A 17,764-nucleotide genomic window follows, 5' to 3' on the forward strand; every position below is an offset into this window, starting at 1 on the left:
CCTCAGCACACGCTCCCCCTGGAATCCAAATGCTTTAAGTGTGGAAAGCTTCCTTCTCCTTCCTAACCTGTCATCCGGGGACTGAGCAACCCAGCCTCGTGCTCCGAGGAAGATGGGGCAGATCACTGAGAACTCTTACAGGATTTCCTGGCTTTGGCTAATACAGCCATCAGTCAGTCAACTGTAAATGCTGACTGAGAGCCTCCAGCGTGCCCGGAACTGTGCTAAGAATATGATGGTGGTGGGGGAAAGAGGGAGCACCTCTGTTTCCACTGTTTCGTGCCTTCTACACGGAGGACTTTCACTAGACCGGCACCCCTGGCCCCTTGCTCCCCGGCACGCACACTAACACCTCCCTTAAGGCAGGAGGAGAAACTGAGCTGATGGGTGAGTTTGGAAGGCGTGCCTGCCCTGGCCCCTTCCTCTGCTTCTACTTTGCCCTTCTTCTTCTCCTCTTCCTTCCCCTCGTCTCTCCCCTCCTCTGCTCTCCCCTCTTCTGGGATTACCTGTGGAGAGCCTGCCCATCCCCGCAGGGAGGCCAGTGGCTGTCCAGGGCTGCCTGTCCCTCCAGAAGTCTGTCTGATTCTTGTGTTCCAGGTTAGCAGGCTGCTTGTCCCCAGTCTATCACTTCCAACTTAGGCCAGAAATAGGAGTGGCATTTATGGGGTTCCTGCCGACCTCAGGAGGTGAAGAAGGGAAGTGATGTCCTGCCCTCACGGAGATTATATTCTACTAGGGAGAGGAAGACCGCAAATAAATAAAAGGATAGTTATTTCCTCAAACATGCAGAGCACACTCCCACCCGCAGCCTTCCCGCATGCAGCTCTGGCTCGAGCTCTCTCCCTTCCGGATGTCCAAAAGTCCATATTCTCACTTCCCTCGGTCCCTGCTCCAATGTCACCTCATCAGCGGGGCCTTCCCTGGCCACCTCAACCAGCCAACTGCCCCTCCCCCAACGGCACATACACTTCTTATGTCTTTACCCTGCTTTACCTTCTCTAAACTTCTCAGACTCTGACTTGCTCTATCTGTACCTGTTTATCTGTTTGAAGCCTCTCTCATCCCCCACAGCCCCACAGTGTAAGCTCCGTGAGAGCAGAAACTTGGCTCCATTCCAGCTGTTCACGGGCACGGGGTAAGCGCTCGTCTCTTGAACGAATGAAGCAACGAACAAATGAACATGTGCTACAGACAAGGTGATGGGAAAGAGGAGGAGGGCCTGGGTGGGGGCTGCTTTAGAAAAGGGGTCCAGGGAAGGACTTTCGGAGCGGCTAACATCTGAGTGATCACACAACGCGAGCATAAGAGAAACACCGTGAAGCAGCAGCACTGGGCACCCCTGAGGCCTCTGCGGGAGGGAGGAGAGGACCACAGGTCGTGTCAGTGCTGGGTGATGCCAGGTGCTCCGGGGCCGGCTCGCTGCGCTGATTTCCCGGGCCGTGAGACCGGACCCCCGAGCGTCTCAGCAGCACTGGGCTGAGCGCACTACAGGACGGTAGCATCGAATGCTCACTGCGGCGAGGGAGGTGGGTGTTTGATCCTCACTTACAGACGAGACTTCGGAGGCCCTGAGCGGCGAGGCAGTCACCCAGCTAGTAACTGACCAACCGGGGTTGAAACTCAGAGCTGTCTCACTCTCTCGGGGCCATCTCATGCCCAACCCACCCACCGCGTTTCGTAGCAAGACAGGATGAATGCGAGTGTGACACTCAGCGGTGTGGATTCCTGGCTGGCAGGGGCTGTGCCTGAGCCACGTCTGTGTCCCCCCGTAGCTGTGAATCCAGGGTCCCACATACAGCAGGTACTCGGTCAGGCCTGGGGGGGTGGGCTCCTAAGGGGTGGGGCAGGGATGGCTGGTCGTCTCTCCCAAAACCTGCTCTCCTCTCCTTCCTAACTGAACCCTTATATTTAACGGAGTACTCTTCTTTTGATTCTTCCTCCATCCTGCTACTGCAACACAGATGTGATGGCTAAAGCTGTAGCAGCCAGCCTGGCCCACAAGGACAAGGGTCACTCCCTAGGGAGAGCGACACAGGCAGCTGCAAGGAGCCTAGCACCCTCATGACTTCGGGAAGCCCCCATGAATGCCTACCAGGAATGCCTACCTCTGGACTTCCCTTTAGATACGAAATAAAGCCCAATCTTGTGTAAGCCACCACGATTTGGGGTTTCCATGGCATATTCTATCAAACCTGATACAGCAAGGTCAGATAAGTCTCGACGTAAGTTTTAGAAGCATAGGACTCCTCTTGACAAACAGAATGAGGCAACAGACGGCTCAGAAGCAGAGCAAGCAAAACCCAATGAGAAGGGACAGCCTGGGGAGGAAAGGCTGGACAGAGAAGCTGAAGTCACCCACAGTAGGTCGAGAATTTGGAATAACCTGGGATGACAGTTAGCCTGGAGTCAGGAGGTGCTGAGTGGAGGTGATGTCATAAAAGCAGCATTTTTGCAAGACGAACGTGGCAGCCTCTCCCAGGCCAGCAGAACCAGGAGAGCCTGCAGGACAGAGAGAAGTGAAGCCAGATGTTTCCTGAATGCCTACTGTGTGCTAGGCACCGTGCTCCCAGGGAAGGCTGCACAGAGAGGATGGCCGAACTAGGTCTGAAAGATCGGCAGGAGAGCCCCAGACGCTTAGGGCAGTGAACTCCCAGGCCTGCCTCTGCAGCTCCATACAAATTCAGATTCCCAGGCCCCACCCAGTAGATTCTGACCCACAGGCTGGGGCAGCGTCCAGGATTCTGAATTTTGAATAAGCGCACCCATGTGATTCTGTTGCGGTCAGTAGTCCATAGCCCTATTGATACAGGCTAGCGGCTCCTAACCTGATGCTTGGAACACAAGCAGGTCTGGAGGCCTATTAAATAAGTGAGGAAATAATAGACTTCCACACTGTTAGGAGACAAAGCAGTAGATTTTGAAAGATTTTCAATAATAATGGAAACCAGATTTTTCTGGTGAAGTGAATGGTTTTTTTAGCTAATATTTAATTAACCAAAATATAATCTAAGGTCACTAATAATGTTCTGTGATCGATTTCTGCAACCATTTCAGCTAAAACGTATTTCGATTTCACTTGAAAATGGCCTCAGGAGAGACCCCTGGGTGTGAGCACAACTTCCACGCCAGCTCACTGGAGCTCTGCTCTGCAGCTTACACACATGGCGAGTCCAAGAGCTCACACTGAGGGAGGAGGCTGTCTCCAGACAGGGGGTGGGCAGGGAGCTGCCTTCCTCTCGCCAAGGTGTCCGCACACTTCAAGGCAACTCTCCCTGGGAGTAAACTGCCCTTATTACCTTCCCTCACAAGACAGAAGTACTCCTTAAAGAAGAAACATGGTATATGAAGATTTTACTCCTACGTGGAATTTAAGAAACAAAACAGATGAAAATACGGGAAGGGAAAGAACAATAAAATAAGATAAAAACAGGGGGGAGGCAAATTATAGGAGAGTCAACTAAAGAGAACAAATGGAGGGGGTGGGGGATGGGCTAACTGGGTGATGGGCAGTAAGGAGGGCACTTGATGTGATGTGTTACATGTAAGTAATGACTCCCTAAATTCTACTCCTGAAACCAACACAACACTGTAGGTTAACTAACTTGAATTTAAATGAAATCTCGGAAGAAAAACAAAGAAGAAACATGGTAGAAAGGGAAAAACACTGACCTAGGACATGGGTCTAGTCTAGCCAGGTCAGTTACTCCCCAGGTGGCCTTGGGCAAGGCTCTTCACCCATTGTGCTATATGCTCTTGAAGGTCCCTTCCAGCCCTGATGAAACCAGGGTGAGAATTTCTACAGCTTCCTTCTTCCTAATACTGAAAGATTAATTCTTCGTATAAAATGCACTCCCATATGGAAGGCATGATATTCGGTGCTGGGAATACAACATTTAAGAGAAGTCAGGGTCTACACCCTTTGTCTACCTTGTCTTGAAAGGAGACAAATAATCCATTCAATAATTATATAATTACGACATCGATAAACATTACTAAGAAAAAGTACTTGGTGCTATGAGAGTGCGTAATGGGCACTCAGGAAAGGTTTGCCAAAGCAGTAACATTTACACTGAGACCCAAAAGCGGAGCTAAGGATGGGGGTTGGAGTAAGGCGGCACTCTGGACAGAGGGAAAAGCATGCATGAAGTGACGCCTGAAAAAGCATTCCTTTCAGGAATATTCCAAACCTGAGAGAGAATCAAATGACCAATAAAAGGAAAGCACAAACAGAGAACAGATTCACAAAATCTGAACTCAAAACTAACACGATTTTGTCCAAAAATGATAAACTCTTATCAGACCACAGCCCTCTAGCTACAAAGCCCCCAGACCCTCATTTGCCATGCCTCAACACAGGTGCTGTCCATTCCCTCCCCAGGCCTTGGTGACCTATGGCTGTCCGAACAGAGCATAGCAGAGGGACGGAGCATGAAACACAGACACCACGATGGGAACCTGGCCCTGAGACCAATATTTTCTGGTACTGACTTTGTGCCAGGCATCATGCCTAGGGCAGGAGATAAGACCCAACAGGTTCATAGCACCAGGGTGCACCAGGAGGGAGGAGGAAGAGGAAGACGTGCCTTTCAGGTGGGGTTTCCCTGGAAGGCTCCAAAGAGGGGATGGCAGCTGCAGATGGCCAAGACCTGGAGGCGGAGAGAGGAAGAGTATCCTGGCAGCAACATGACATAGCAAAGGCCTGGCAGCTAGAAAGCCCCAAGGGCACAAGAAGCTGCAGCTGGAGCTCAAGAGAAGGGGTTGGGTAGAGATCGGGCCCGAGTTGCTACCTCTGACTCCATAAAGTGAAAAAATGAAAATGCTGGTCTTCAGGGTGGTGTTTGGAGACCCAGTCAAATCCCAGCTCTGCCCAGAATGGCCCTTTGATCAAGGGCCCTTGGTTTTCTCCCTTGGACCAGCACAGAGTTTCTCAAGCATTAGAGTCCTAGGGATCACCTGGGACATGCTACCAGGTCTTACCTTGAGATTCCAATCAGGTAAACTGGGATGGGCCCCAGGCTGAAAAACCCCAGGTGAGAGAGGGGGTCAAGGACCTGGATTCTTGGCCTCCTGTGGCATGAGGTCCAGGCCCGCATGCCCTACCCTGACAATGGTGGGTGCTCTGGACAGGCTCATTTGTTCTGGGCAGGAGACAGAGCTTGTGTGCTATGGGGAGCAGCAGGAATGGAAAGCTGTGGAAGGCTGGGCACAGACTGTCCCCAAGTCGAGGGACATTCCGGGGAAGGTGAAAGTTAAGTAAAGAGTGGCCAAGGGCCCAGGAGGGAAGGAAGGACATCCTAGGCAGAGAGTACAACCTGGGTAAAGGCATATTCGGCATAGTCAAGGTCTAAGGTGCACATAGGAGGATGAGAAGCAAGGCTGGAGAGAAGGGGCCAGGCCCACAACACAGACAGCCCTCCTAGAAGTTGAGACTTGAGCTGCCACAGATCCCTGAACCCTGCAGGATCCTGGCAGCAGCTCCCCTTGTCACTCACTGGGCACAGACACATGGAACATTCTCTTACCTTACTGCCCCCTCCCCCACCATCAGTCTCCATCCTTTAAGATCACCTACTAGTCCTATCCAAAAATTAGAACTTGATCCCCTCTGTGCAACTATTAGGTCAATATGAGGCTAACAACTTGACTGAAGCAATTAACACTAAGCCAGGAACCTAATCTCTGACAAGCAGAGCCAGGAGATCATGGGAGATGATGGAGAGAGGTGGGAGCTGAGCTGCCAGAGACACTTTGGTCCAGCCTGGGACAAAGTGGCTAGCTCTGCTGTGCTCTCGCCAGATCATATCTGCACCTCTTAGAGCTTTTGCTTCCTCCCTCGGAGGAACCAGTGGCTTCTCTAAATGGGTTCGTGACCCTTGAGAATAGGAAAGAAGGCACAGAGAGGGGATAAGGTGGTTCACACTGTCTGGGTTTGGGCTTAGGCAGTTCTGACTGAAATATGAGAGATGTCACTGCAACTTCAGTTCACGCGACCTCACTAAGACCCTGTCCAGCACACTCTGCATTGGACGACTACTGCCTTCAGATGACCTGTTCCAACCTCAAAAGTCAAAGATTGAGGAGAATAAAAAGTGCGGACTGTGAAGGCAGTGCTGAATCCTGCAAGGCCAGCAGAGTGGGGGCGAGCCAATTATCGGGGGAAGGGGGACTTAACTAGGGGGAGAGGGGTGGGGAACGGGTTAGGGTGGGCAGTCGACACCAGGCAGCACTCCCCTGCATCCGCCGAGTGCTTCTGGCTCCTGGACACGCCCCCCCCCCCCCCCGCGCTACCCCCAGCTTACGGGCGAACCCACATTTAGGGCAAAGCTGGGGCAATGTGGGGGGAAGGGGCGACGGACGTATGGGGTGGGCCATCCGCCGGGAGCCCACAGCCGCAGCCCCGCTCACCTTGCACTTGAAGCCGGCGGCGGGCGGCAACAGCTCTCGCAGCAGGGCCTTGGCCACCTCGCGGCTGGCCTCCTCGCTCACGAAGTGCAGGTTAAGCACCTCGTGCGCCTCGAACTTAGCGAGGCGCAGCAGGGAGCGGAGCGCGACGCGGGCCTTGGCCTGCAGCGCGGCGTTGTGTTCCGCCTTGGTGAACATCATCAGCAGGTGATAGTCCACCGGCCCGGGCCCGCCGCCCTCCAGGCTCTTGGCCTTGGCGCCCGGGGCCGGCGCCACCGAGCCCCGCGCCACCTCCGGCGCGGGCGGCGTGGGCACGGCGGGGGCCCCAGCACGGGCCTCCTTCAGCCTCTTGGTGGCGCTGGAGAAGGTCTCCCGGCCCGAGCCGAGGTAGTAGAAAGCACAGACGGCCAGCGCCGCGGCCAGCAGCAGCGCGCAGTAGTGGGAGCGCACAGCGCCCAGGCGCGCCATGGCCCAAGCGCATGAGGGCCCGCCTCGCCGACCCATGCACCACGGGCCGGCGGACAGAGCAGCCGAGGAGCGGCGGTGGAGACCAGCACCCCGGCAGCCACTTAGTGGCCCAGGCGGCGGGCAGCGGCCATGGCGGGGGCGGTGCCGCGCTGCCCGGAGCCAGTCCGCGGGCGCTGATGCTCGGAGAGGCGGGGCCAGGGCCGCCCGGCAGCCGCTGGGTCCTAGATTTAGAAGAATTCAAGACGGGAAGGATCCAGCGGCGGGTGAGAACTCAGACTTCGAGAAAGCCAGCGAGGCTGTAAGGTCTGTTAAAACTCGCCGTCCTAAATGTCCAGCCCCAGACGCTAGAAATCGAAGCTGAGCCTTGAAAAGTATAGAGAAGCCCCAACGCGGGACCTTCGGTTAGCAAAAACACTAAACTGGACGTACAAAAAGGGAAAATTTTTCTCTATATACCTTTCTCCCCCCAAACGTTTGTAGGCTTGAAGTCCTCTCTCCCCGCCGACTCCCTTCACACCTGGGAAACTAGCTGGGGCTAGGGAATTTAACTAACAAGCTCCTTCTCCATTCACGGTAAACGAAGAATGCCAGCTAAGGGGGAAATGGCCTGCCCAGCCCACTGGCACCTGAGGCCATGTAAAGGATGTGGCCAGCAGGGGGACCCCTCTGCCCACGACTTGGGGATACTTTCCAGAGCCCCAGGGGAGTAACGCTAGAGACTCTTTTCTCTTTTTTTAACAGAGGAACACTTTAAAAGAGCCTTAAGGAGCAACCCTCTTGGGTCCCCTCCCTCCTTGGGAGCTTTGTACTACCACTTTGCTATCGCTCAATAAACCTTGCTTTGCTGCCCAAAAAATAAAAAATTTTTTAAAATTTTAAAAATAAAAGAGCCTTTAGGTGTACCAAGTCGTTTTCAAAATTTTAACTGAGGCACACTGAGGTAATTTGACCAAGGTCACACGGTTGGTGTCAACCTTAGACAGTTGGACACTTGACAACTACATAATAACTCATTAACTTCAGTCTTCGAAGTACTGATGATACTATTATAGCATTTAAACACATACAAATGATCTGCATGCTTGAAAGACACAGAGGTGAAAATGAATAGGCCAAGGCACAAATTATCACTTAGCAGTTTATTGTGCCATGCCATTATTGGTCAAAGTACCCAGAACCACAATTCATCTCATTTTTAACTCTTGTTCTTTTCAGTTGGACTAACAGTTTTCTGAAAAAAAAACATTGGACTTTTGAAGTGGGCTGAGCAACAAGTTCAATACATACTAATTACCTTGAGTGGGGGGGGGGGGGAGGGGGTAACCCAATAGCTGAATTAACTCACTTGAGTGATAGGCTCTTACTTTAATTCATTTAATACTCACAACCTTAAGAAGTAGAGGTATTATTTGCACTTTACAATTGAGGAAATTGAGATTTAGAGCATTATATTGCCCAAACCTAGTTGGCTAGTAATAGAGCCAGATCTCACCCCAAGTCTTATTGCTTCCAACACCCAAGCTTTTAGTCAAGATTCGCACTGAAAGCAATAATTCGAGCCCTGAGTAGTGTGTGTTCTACCACAACCTTCAGCAGACATTGGTTACAAGAGCAAGCTCTCCAAGTCAATCTAGCGTGACAAATTATTAGACTTCAGACAGTTTCCTTAACCTGAGCTGCAATTACACCCATCTGGAAAACAGGGCTAATATTGGTACCTACGCCTCACAGAGGATTATAATACATAAAAAGCAGAACTGTGCCTAACACTTAGCAAACAATATAAAAGGATAAATATCCAACAAGGACCAAAATATAGAGCATAGCTTTTCTAGGGTAATTACAAATACCAAACTACAAATCTCCGTTAAGACTTTATTATATGCTCCACAGAACCCCACAGCAGTGCGCTACAGCTATATTATTACATTCTAATTGTTGTTCACTAACAAGGGAAAAATGATTCTGGAATTGCATCCCTTGCCTTCACCATCAATAATGTGGTTTTTCCTTCTGTCACGTATTCTAAAATTTATTCAGTTATTTTATTTTTCAGACCTTTACAAGATCACCACTCCTGGAACTTATGGATAAAAAATGAATAACAAGATAATTTAAATTTTACATAGAAAGGAAAATACTTGAGACTACTCTTATCTCCATGTTAAGTTTTCTTCATTCCCAGTTCTTTGACCATAAAGAAAAATTAATGCTGCAGCTTCCTGAAATACATTGCTGGCTGGAAACTAAAACAGGAGTTGAATAACAGTGGCTAGTCATTTATTCAATAGGTAACAAGTGACTACTGCCTATCAAGCACTACTGTGTGCTTGAAACAGAAATCTCTGCCCTCATACAGCTTATATTCCTGCAGGGGAAAATAAACAAGAAAAGGTATGTAGTGTGTCAGATGGTGACATGTGCTGTTTCCTCAGCTCAAAGCAGATTTAGCTGAGTGTATAACATGGCTAAATAGACAAAGAACTTTGGTAAGCACAGTAATTCTTAGAGTTCTAACTTTGGTCAAGTTCTCAGACTTGTGACCAGAGATTAGAGGTCATTGGTTTTTCCATCCGTAATGTTGAATAGATTATCAGATTTTTTTCATATTGACTAATACCCAGTGTTGTCAAGGATACAGAGAGACACTTTCCTCTACAGCAGATGGAGGGAGGGTACTTTTCTGGAGGGCACTCTGGCAATCTTCTCAGCCCCTAAGAGAACTCTCAGTTCTCTCCTATCCTGGTGGATGTTTCTCCCTGAGACGGTGGTTCTCAGATTTTGGTTGGCATTGGAAGCACCTGGGGAGCTTGGTGAAAACACAAAGAATCAGGCCCTATGCATCTTCAATGAGCCTGGGCCTCAATAGTGAATCTTTTACAGACCAAAGTTTGTAAAGCACTGCCTTAGATCTTCGCACTGCCAACCTCACCTTCTGCACCAAACCTTGACTTGGATGTCACTGCCTTGATGACTGGTCTCTAAACACCAACCCATCCAGTGTCCAGGTGAAGCACTATCCTCCAACAATCCCATGAGGGCCACCTAGAAACTATTCAGTCCCATCTTCCTCCACTCCTAGAAGGCAAGATATCAAGAAAATCGGAAGTACATATACCTTTTTTTTTTACCATAATAACCCCAATACCTGACTCATTGAATGAGCCTCAAAAATATATCCACCCATTGTGAATCAGGGTTTTTACTTCTAGGAATTCATCCTGAGGAAATAATTAAGAACGTATGCAAACGTTTAGCCATAAGGATAGAGCAGAGCCAGATTTATGATGGCAAGAAATGAGAATCAAACGTTCATCAATGAAGTGGTTAAACAAAAATGATGATGCTGTCATTAAAAATGATGTATTCACAAACGGCAAGTGGAAACATTTCAAAATAAATGGAGGAAGAACTTACAGATTTAGAGACTCAAGAGACCTACTAGCCAACTTCAATGAATGGAACTTCTATGAATTCTAATTTGAAGATTCTATTTTTAAAAAGCACACTTGATATAATCGGGACAATTTAAATACTGACTATATAGTTTTATAGTTTAAGGAAATATTGTGATTGGCTTTTTTCTTTTAGAGATACATACTCAATGATTTGTTAGTGAAATCTCAGATTTGATTCAAAATAAAATCTGGGGAAGAGAAAAAAATGGGTAGGAGTATTGGTAACACAATGTTAGCCATGAGCTACTAGCTATTGAAATTATTCTATTTTATGTTAGAAATTTTCCATAATAAAGGCTTTTTAAAATCCTCCCCAAAGTGATGTACAACACTTAAAGACTTACAAATCCGTTCCCCACTTACTAAGTTCAGGAGGCAGATAACAGAACAGTATGATCCCATTGAATACCAACAAAAATACACCCACCCAAAGTTCTAGAAAGATATATAACAAGAAGCTAAGTTTCCCCCTCAATACTATTCGACAGAATTTCCTACAATGATGGACATGTTCTACAGTCTGTCCTGTTCAAAACAGTAGTCACTAGGCACATGTGGCTGAGTTCTTAAAATGTAGCAGGGTGACAGAAGAATCCAACTCTTTTGTCTAATTTTAATTAATTTCAGTAGCCAGAGGTGGCTAGTAGAGACCATATTGGGAGCACAGGCAGATGATGGAATTATGGATGATTATCTTTTTTACTTATTGTTAAACATTTTTCTACAATGAAAAAGCACTGTTTTGCAACAGGTTATTTTCATTTAAAAAATATACTGACTATTGGTGTGGGTTCTCTTCATAGAACTGTTCTGAAAATGAAGTGGAATGAAGCAAGTCACATAGAAAAAGTTTGTGTCTGCTTTTAATTAACTTACAAGGCAAAGGCAGGTGACTCACTTCCAGGTCTGTTCTTTCAACCCTCCATTCCTTCTATCTCAATTCATATAAAAACACGTTCCTATTTGTTTACTAAAAGGACTGAGTGTGAATGTGTTGCCTAGATGGGCAACTTCAACAGATGTCAATCATAATGGAAAATAATTAGAGCTAGCCCTCACCCCCACAAAAAAAAAAAAAGCCTTTGTCATTTTTAGCTAATATATGCATACAGCTCTGTGATCAGGAAGAAAATATTTAAAAGATCAAAATGGATTTCCTTTTTTTTTTTTTTTAAGATTTATGTATTTGACAGAGAGACAGCCAGCAAGAGAGGGAACACAGGCAGGGGGAGTGGGAGAGGAAGAAGCAGACTCCCAGTGGAGGAGCCTGATGTGGGGCTCGATCCCAGGACTCTGGGATCACGCCCTGAGTGGAAGGCAGACGCTTAACGACTGAGCCACCCAGGCGCCCCCAAAATGGATTTCCTGATTGAAGCAATCAGCAAATAGGATCAACTGGATCAATGTGACAGAGTTGGAAAGGAATAGAAGACCTTAAACATGACGGTTCTTAACAGGTATGTCTGCAGTTGCAGTTCACAATAAAGTACAAGGCTGAGCATAAAAGAATTATGCCAGAGGTGAGATTTTTATTGACTTATTATCATAATTTTTCAGCATACAAAGTATTTAATCAAGAATAATATTTACAATTCTTACATAATGTACATTTTAGAATAACTATAAAGATAATGTATTTTGCTCCATTTACAATGACAAACTACAATAAAACTACATTCATTAATTAGATACAAATCCTCTACATACTAATAAAAAGTAAATGGAGTGTTGGTTATACATTCTTTAAAATATGCCTTTTCACAGGTAGCAAGAAATATTACATGTAATAAGTGTTTATGACTGGAATGATCCAGAAATTCCACAAAACACAAGTAAACACATATAGAAAAGTAGCTCATCATTTCCAAAAATTACCCTTCAGTCTTTGTGTAAAATAAGTTGTGCCAGAAATCCTTATAATGTAGCAAGCTTTCCCTGTTTAAAATTAACACTCAAGGCAGGGGGTTGTTGAGGAAAAATAAGAAAATCTAAAACATAAGACAGTGAGAAGACCAATGCAGAGAATAGATTATTTAATCACACCTTATTTCCCTCCCCTTATTATTTCATTTTAAGTAGATAAATTTATGTAATTGGGAAAGGATGTCTACAAAACCATGTTTATATAAACATGTCAGGATTAGGCCAAACTGAATCTAAGCCTCTTTTAGTTACCTTTCATTTGGAAGTATCAAGAATTTGATAAGTATGGAAAATTAAAATCACCTTACCATGTTTTGCTTTCATTAATGTTTGTTATTACAAAAATAGAATATTTCCTACAATTTAATATCTTCAAATCCTAATCTATTCCTTCAAGGTAATTTTATATCCAGGTTCTCCAGAATATTTGGAGTCTTTGTTATGAACACAAGGAAAGCTGGCAATCATTATCAGATTTTGCTCCTTTACAATGATTTCAAAACATTTCATGATACAAGTCAAGTGCCTCTGACTAGTTGTCAGTCAGACAGGGGTTCCGGTGTCAGCTACACCACCAACCAGCAAATCAATGACTCCCTCTATAAAACCAGAGGAGAAGCCCAGGATCAAAGAAGAGAAATGTTGGCCTTCTTAGATTCACATCGCAGAAGTCCTACTGTCAGAATCCAGTGAGATAGAGTAATCTCAAAGTACACTATGAGCAGAAGAGTACACAAAAGTATGTTGTTATAGTTTCACCATGTTTTACCCACTCATTTTATTTGTGAGCAGTTCTGAATAAAAAAAGGGTAGTAACTACTAGTCAGTGCTCTTTCCACTATATCATGCAGGTGGAAGTCATTCTGGACATAATGATTCTATTAAAATACATCATTTTTCCTGCTCCTGTCCATGATCGAAAGTGCTATCAAACAGAGAAGTTAATATGACAACATAAGAGTGCTATGGGAATGTGTTCTTATTCAAAATGAGTAGTCAATCTAGACTGAAATACAATTTGGTTTATTGTCACCATACCTTACATGTGTAAAATTATATTTTTTTAAATACTGCGTAACACATCACAAACTTAAGTTGTCCAGGCTGCTAAGGTATAATTTTTTTTTTCAAAATGTACTCATGAAGAACCTAAGTACATATTCCAAATTAAATTATATGTTTTGGAAAGTAAACACCAAAGCTCATTAAAATCTACAGTGAAGACCAGGAAAACTTAGGTACACACTGTAATGTACTGAATCCCTGGAAATTTCTGAATCTCTAAGGATCGTACCAAAGGTAATTTTTAAAAACCTTAGAAATCTTAAGCATAAAAGTGTTACAAGGCAATACTGCAAATAACTACTCAATTACCTTTAATCTGGTTCTAGCGGGAGACTGCATTTTATGAGCTCTTCATAGTACTGCTACTCTTACTGTGATGTTAGGCTAGCTTTTCAGTTACGGTGCTAGCGACAATAAGCTATTAGAATACTGATAAGGAATCAGAAACTAATATACGCAGGTCAGTTAAGGAAAGAAAACAAAGGGCAATCACACTGACTTATGAAGCCCAAAAGTATGATTAACATTGTTTACACTGTAACTTCTCATGACGCACTGAGAATCCTTCACAGCATAACAAAACTCAGATTTGTTACACACTGTATAAAAGCTATTATTTGACACAGCTAAATTCACCTTGGTAAGAGCCAATCTACTTTGTAACTACTTACAACTATTAATTTACTTAAAAGCCTTGCTGTATTTAGTGCATCATTTCTGCCAAATTTCATCCAAATTGGGTCTCGGCATATTCAAGAAATCAAGCCACAGGAATGTATTTTTGTATTGCCAGGCTCCCTATACTGTTAAAGATTTAGTTTCTCTGAAGATATTCAGAACCATTATCATCTTCAAATACATCTCTAACCATTAAATTTAAGACACGAATTACTACCACATTAACAAAACTCATGACTCAAGCCACAGGAGGTAAGAGTGTCATATGGAATTGCCTTCACAACCGGAGACCCCAGAGATGATCTGAAGCACCAATGGCTGGATCCAGACGCAAAACTGTTCAAGCTTCCTCAGATAAAGGTTAGGAGCTTCGGAAGCGAAGCTACGACTAACGCGAATAGGCACTACAAAGGGAAAGTGAGCTGCTCTTTTTCTTTCTGTTCATTCTTAACATATTTCCTTATTCTTGAACTTTCTGGACAACTTCAAAGCACACTCTAATAAAAAATGTTACAGACTTGTGCAAAGCCAGATGATCTGTGACTCTGAGGTGAGAAACAGGGAAGATTTAATATTCCTGTTACTGCCGCAGTTAAAATACAGGCTTTGGAAGTTAACATCTTCTTAGAAATAACTCATAAATACATTTTATCCTTATCTAATGTACAGTGATTATAACTAAATAAGCAGTATATGCACACAATTTGGCCAAGTATGGAAACTTTTCTGTGACATGAGTTAACTTCAGTCTAATTCCTGTTTAGACAAATCCTGATTTGACAGCAATCAACTTATAAAACTCTAGTTACTGGAGGGAGGGATTTTAGAAAATTTTATTATCTACCAAATTAAATATAATTTTTCTAACTTACTTGGTAACGCAAATTTTAAAAACTCATATTTAGAAACTTAGTATCAATGTCACTTAGACGTAACTTATAAAAGAAGATTAAACTTAATTGTTGACAATATTAGAAACCGTAAGGCAAATTACTTAATTATTTTGTACTCCTGACAAGATATGTCAATCAAAGATGGAATCAGACAAATTTAGAGCATTTAAGTGTAAGTTAGTAGATCCATGTTTTGGAATTCAAGGATCAGTGTTTCATATAACCAACTACTAAAGATATATAGATGGTAAAATTAAAAATACTATACACACTGCGTACAAAGTACACAGGACAGATGTTGAAAAAATTAAAAAGCAATTTATCATTACATATTTTAGTATAAACTAAGAAAAACATGAGTTTTTCTTTTACAGAAATTTTCTTTCACTCAGTGCAACAGCAAAATTATCTTGAAAAGGAGAAATGTCAAATATAAAAATGCTCTACATTATTTTATAAATCAACTTATCCTTTCAAAGTTACAATCTGATAAAAGCATAATTTTTCAACATTCAAGTAACCTTTGAAACACAGTTTTATTACATCAATAAATTTATCAAGGTTTTAGGAAACCAACCCAACAATGAAGGACTACAACTTCTATAAGTAAGGATTCTTTTGGTTATTTAAAACAAAAAATTGTTAAGGGCTTCTTTTTGCTTCATAAAATGGAATAAATCTAAAAGACTGAGCTATGTCTACTTGTACAGCCATTACATGTATGTTAAAGTACAGGCCAATAACCAGACATCTAAGGAGTATCACTACATGTACGAGCAAATGGAGGAAACATATTCTCTAGCTCTGAGAATTAAATTACATATTGTGTGTACGATAGCTAGGATACCAGAAGACAAAACAAAACAGAACAAATTTTGGACCACCAAAAATCATTAGGGAAGCTAAAGAAAAGACATATTCTTCAGGCAGGCAGGACAGCTGGCTCTCACTTTGATGCAGACATGCTTGACTGAATGATCCTGGGCATGATGCATAGAAAAAAAAAATCAATGCTACCACCCACTGGCAAAAAGAGATTTTGTCTAAACTCTTAGCATATTATAACCTAGAGATGGCCTAAGTCTAGATTTAACTTTATAAAAAATACCCTTTAAACAGACTTTTTTTTTTTAATAAAAGGGGTCCTAAAGTAGGTTCCTCTCCCAACTACTAGAGCTCTATGTTTCTAATTTATAAAAATTATCAATGAATGGGTACCTTTTTTCCAAACCACTCAATACCTACTAAAATTAAGTAGAATTAAAGCAGTAAAAATTTGTGAGATTTCAGATGCACACATTAGGGGATCATTCAATTTAATATTTTCCCCTTCTTAAAAAAACTCAGAATTTCTGTGAATCTTGCTGGAAACGATTTAGTTTCTCTGGATTATTGGATGCCATTTGGGAAAAATCACGAAAAATATCCTGGTAGGTTTCATCACCTGCATGAAAGTAAAATAAAGACACTTTTAAAATGTATACAATGAAAGTATTAATAAACAACATTCATTTTTAGGGCTAATAACTATATTATAATTAATCATATTCAAATTTTGCTCAGATGAGCATTTTTGGAAGAAAAAAGACTAACATATATAAATGCTGGAACAGCATATAGTGAAAGAAAAAAAGCTATACCTGAAAAAAGCACCTCAGATGCAGCCACAGAGGAAAGCTCAGAGTTAGAAAAGAGCAAAGATGCAAGTGTTTTAAAGCAATGTAAAGAAATACATTTATTTACACAGAAATAAAAGTCATTCTAAATGAGGTGTAGTACACAAGGCATTCTTTAAATAAATATTTCCCTTGATCAATTCCAAAAGAAAAGACCAACAACAAATACTAATGCTTCTGATGGATGCAAGTTATTAATAAGACAAACCAATAATCACGTGAGAAAAAAGCCTATTTTAATATTATCACAACTTGTAGTTAAAAGGCATTTTAATTTAAATAGCATGTGAAAAAGAAATTCTTTACTCAAACTTTGATGCTTAATTAAAATTAATGCACTTAATCCACTGCTTACTGAGGTTATAAAATAATAGAGCCTAGAAAATGACTATATCCAGTCAGGATCATATTTAGTCAGAAGTTTTTCATTTACTGTAGGTCATATGAGCAAAAGTGCTATGACAAAAGGGGAACAGATACCAAAGATGTCTGTTAAATTAAAGTAATACACATATGTACATACATATAAATATGCTTGTAGAGAAGATTATAGATATTTATACTACAGCTGACTGAATACTGTTTTTCTTGCCATGAGAAACTAAATATATGAATACATAAAGATTAATTCCTCAGATAAAGGATTTGTATAAAGTAAAATCTTATTTTCAAGAGGCATCTTTCATCATGAATACTTCCTGTTAAACATTAGCTTTACACAGAAGCTTAGCATAGCTCTGTTTTCAAAATCTAAACCATCAAATACTGTTTTAAATGATTACTGCTGCAACAAGGTTTTATAATTATTTCCCATAAGATATCTTGCATCCATCTTATTACAAACTCATTGCTATAGCTATTAATAGTGCAGTAAGTTTTGTCAGCTTTTAATAAGCGAGATTTTTGAGGCAATAGGTGTCATACCAAAAGCTAGAGAATCGGAAAAAAGTTGGGGGAGGGGGATAAAGATCTAGTAAAAAGGTCTAACAGCATAACCCAAAATTTTCAATAAAAATTTTTAATACTTTCAATATTTAGTCACTTTTAGTATTTAGTCTATATAAAAAGCAAGTTATTAAAATCTCTATATAGTTTTCATTTAGTCCTGGAAATTTTCTCATGACCTGAATCAATCAGTCTACTTTAAAAAGGAAAAATACAGTAAGAAGAAAATCTTAATAGGTTGGCTAAGAGTAGCATC

The 17,764-nt window shown here is 42.9% G+C and overlaps 2 protein-coding genes across 6 annotated transcripts in view; both read right to left on the minus strand.

The window, feature by feature from the left end:
- XXYLT1 (xyloside xylosyltransferase 1) overlaps window positions 1-7,004 on the minus strand; it is a 166,009-nt gene extending 159,005 nt beyond the window's left edge. For both annotated transcript variants that reach the window (XM_026496180.4, XM_044383136.3), the window contains exon 1: window positions 6,406-7,004. In XM_026496180.4, coding sequence (XP_026351965.1) covers window positions 6,406-6,906 — 501 coding nt within the window. In that variant the 5' untranslated portion in view covers window positions 6,907-7,004. The remainder of the gene's footprint in view (window positions 1-6,405) is intronic.
- Window positions 7,005-11,837: 4,833 nt separating this feature from the next.
- The window catches only part of ACAP2 (ArfGAP with coiled-coil, ankyrin repeat and PH domains 2), a 140,104-nt gene continuing 134,177 nt past the window's right edge, over window positions 11,838-17,764 (minus strand). For all 4 annotated transcript variants that reach the window (XM_026496160.4, XM_026496151.4, XM_057306536.1 and 1 more), the window contains one exon: window positions 11,838-16,331. In XM_026496160.4, the coding sequence (XP_026351945.1) occupies window positions 16,231-16,331 (101 nt within the window). In that variant the 3' untranslated portion in view covers window positions 11,838-16,230. The remainder of the gene's footprint in view (window positions 16,332-17,764) is intronic.

This window comes from Ursus arctos, unplaced genomic scaffold (assembly GCF_023065955.2).
Source record: "Ursus arctos isolate Adak ecotype North America unplaced genomic scaffold, UrsArc2.0 scaffold_4, whole genome shotgun sequence".
Classification (NCBI taxonomy): Eukaryota; Metazoa; Chordata; class Mammalia; order Carnivora; family Ursidae; genus Ursus; species Ursus arctos.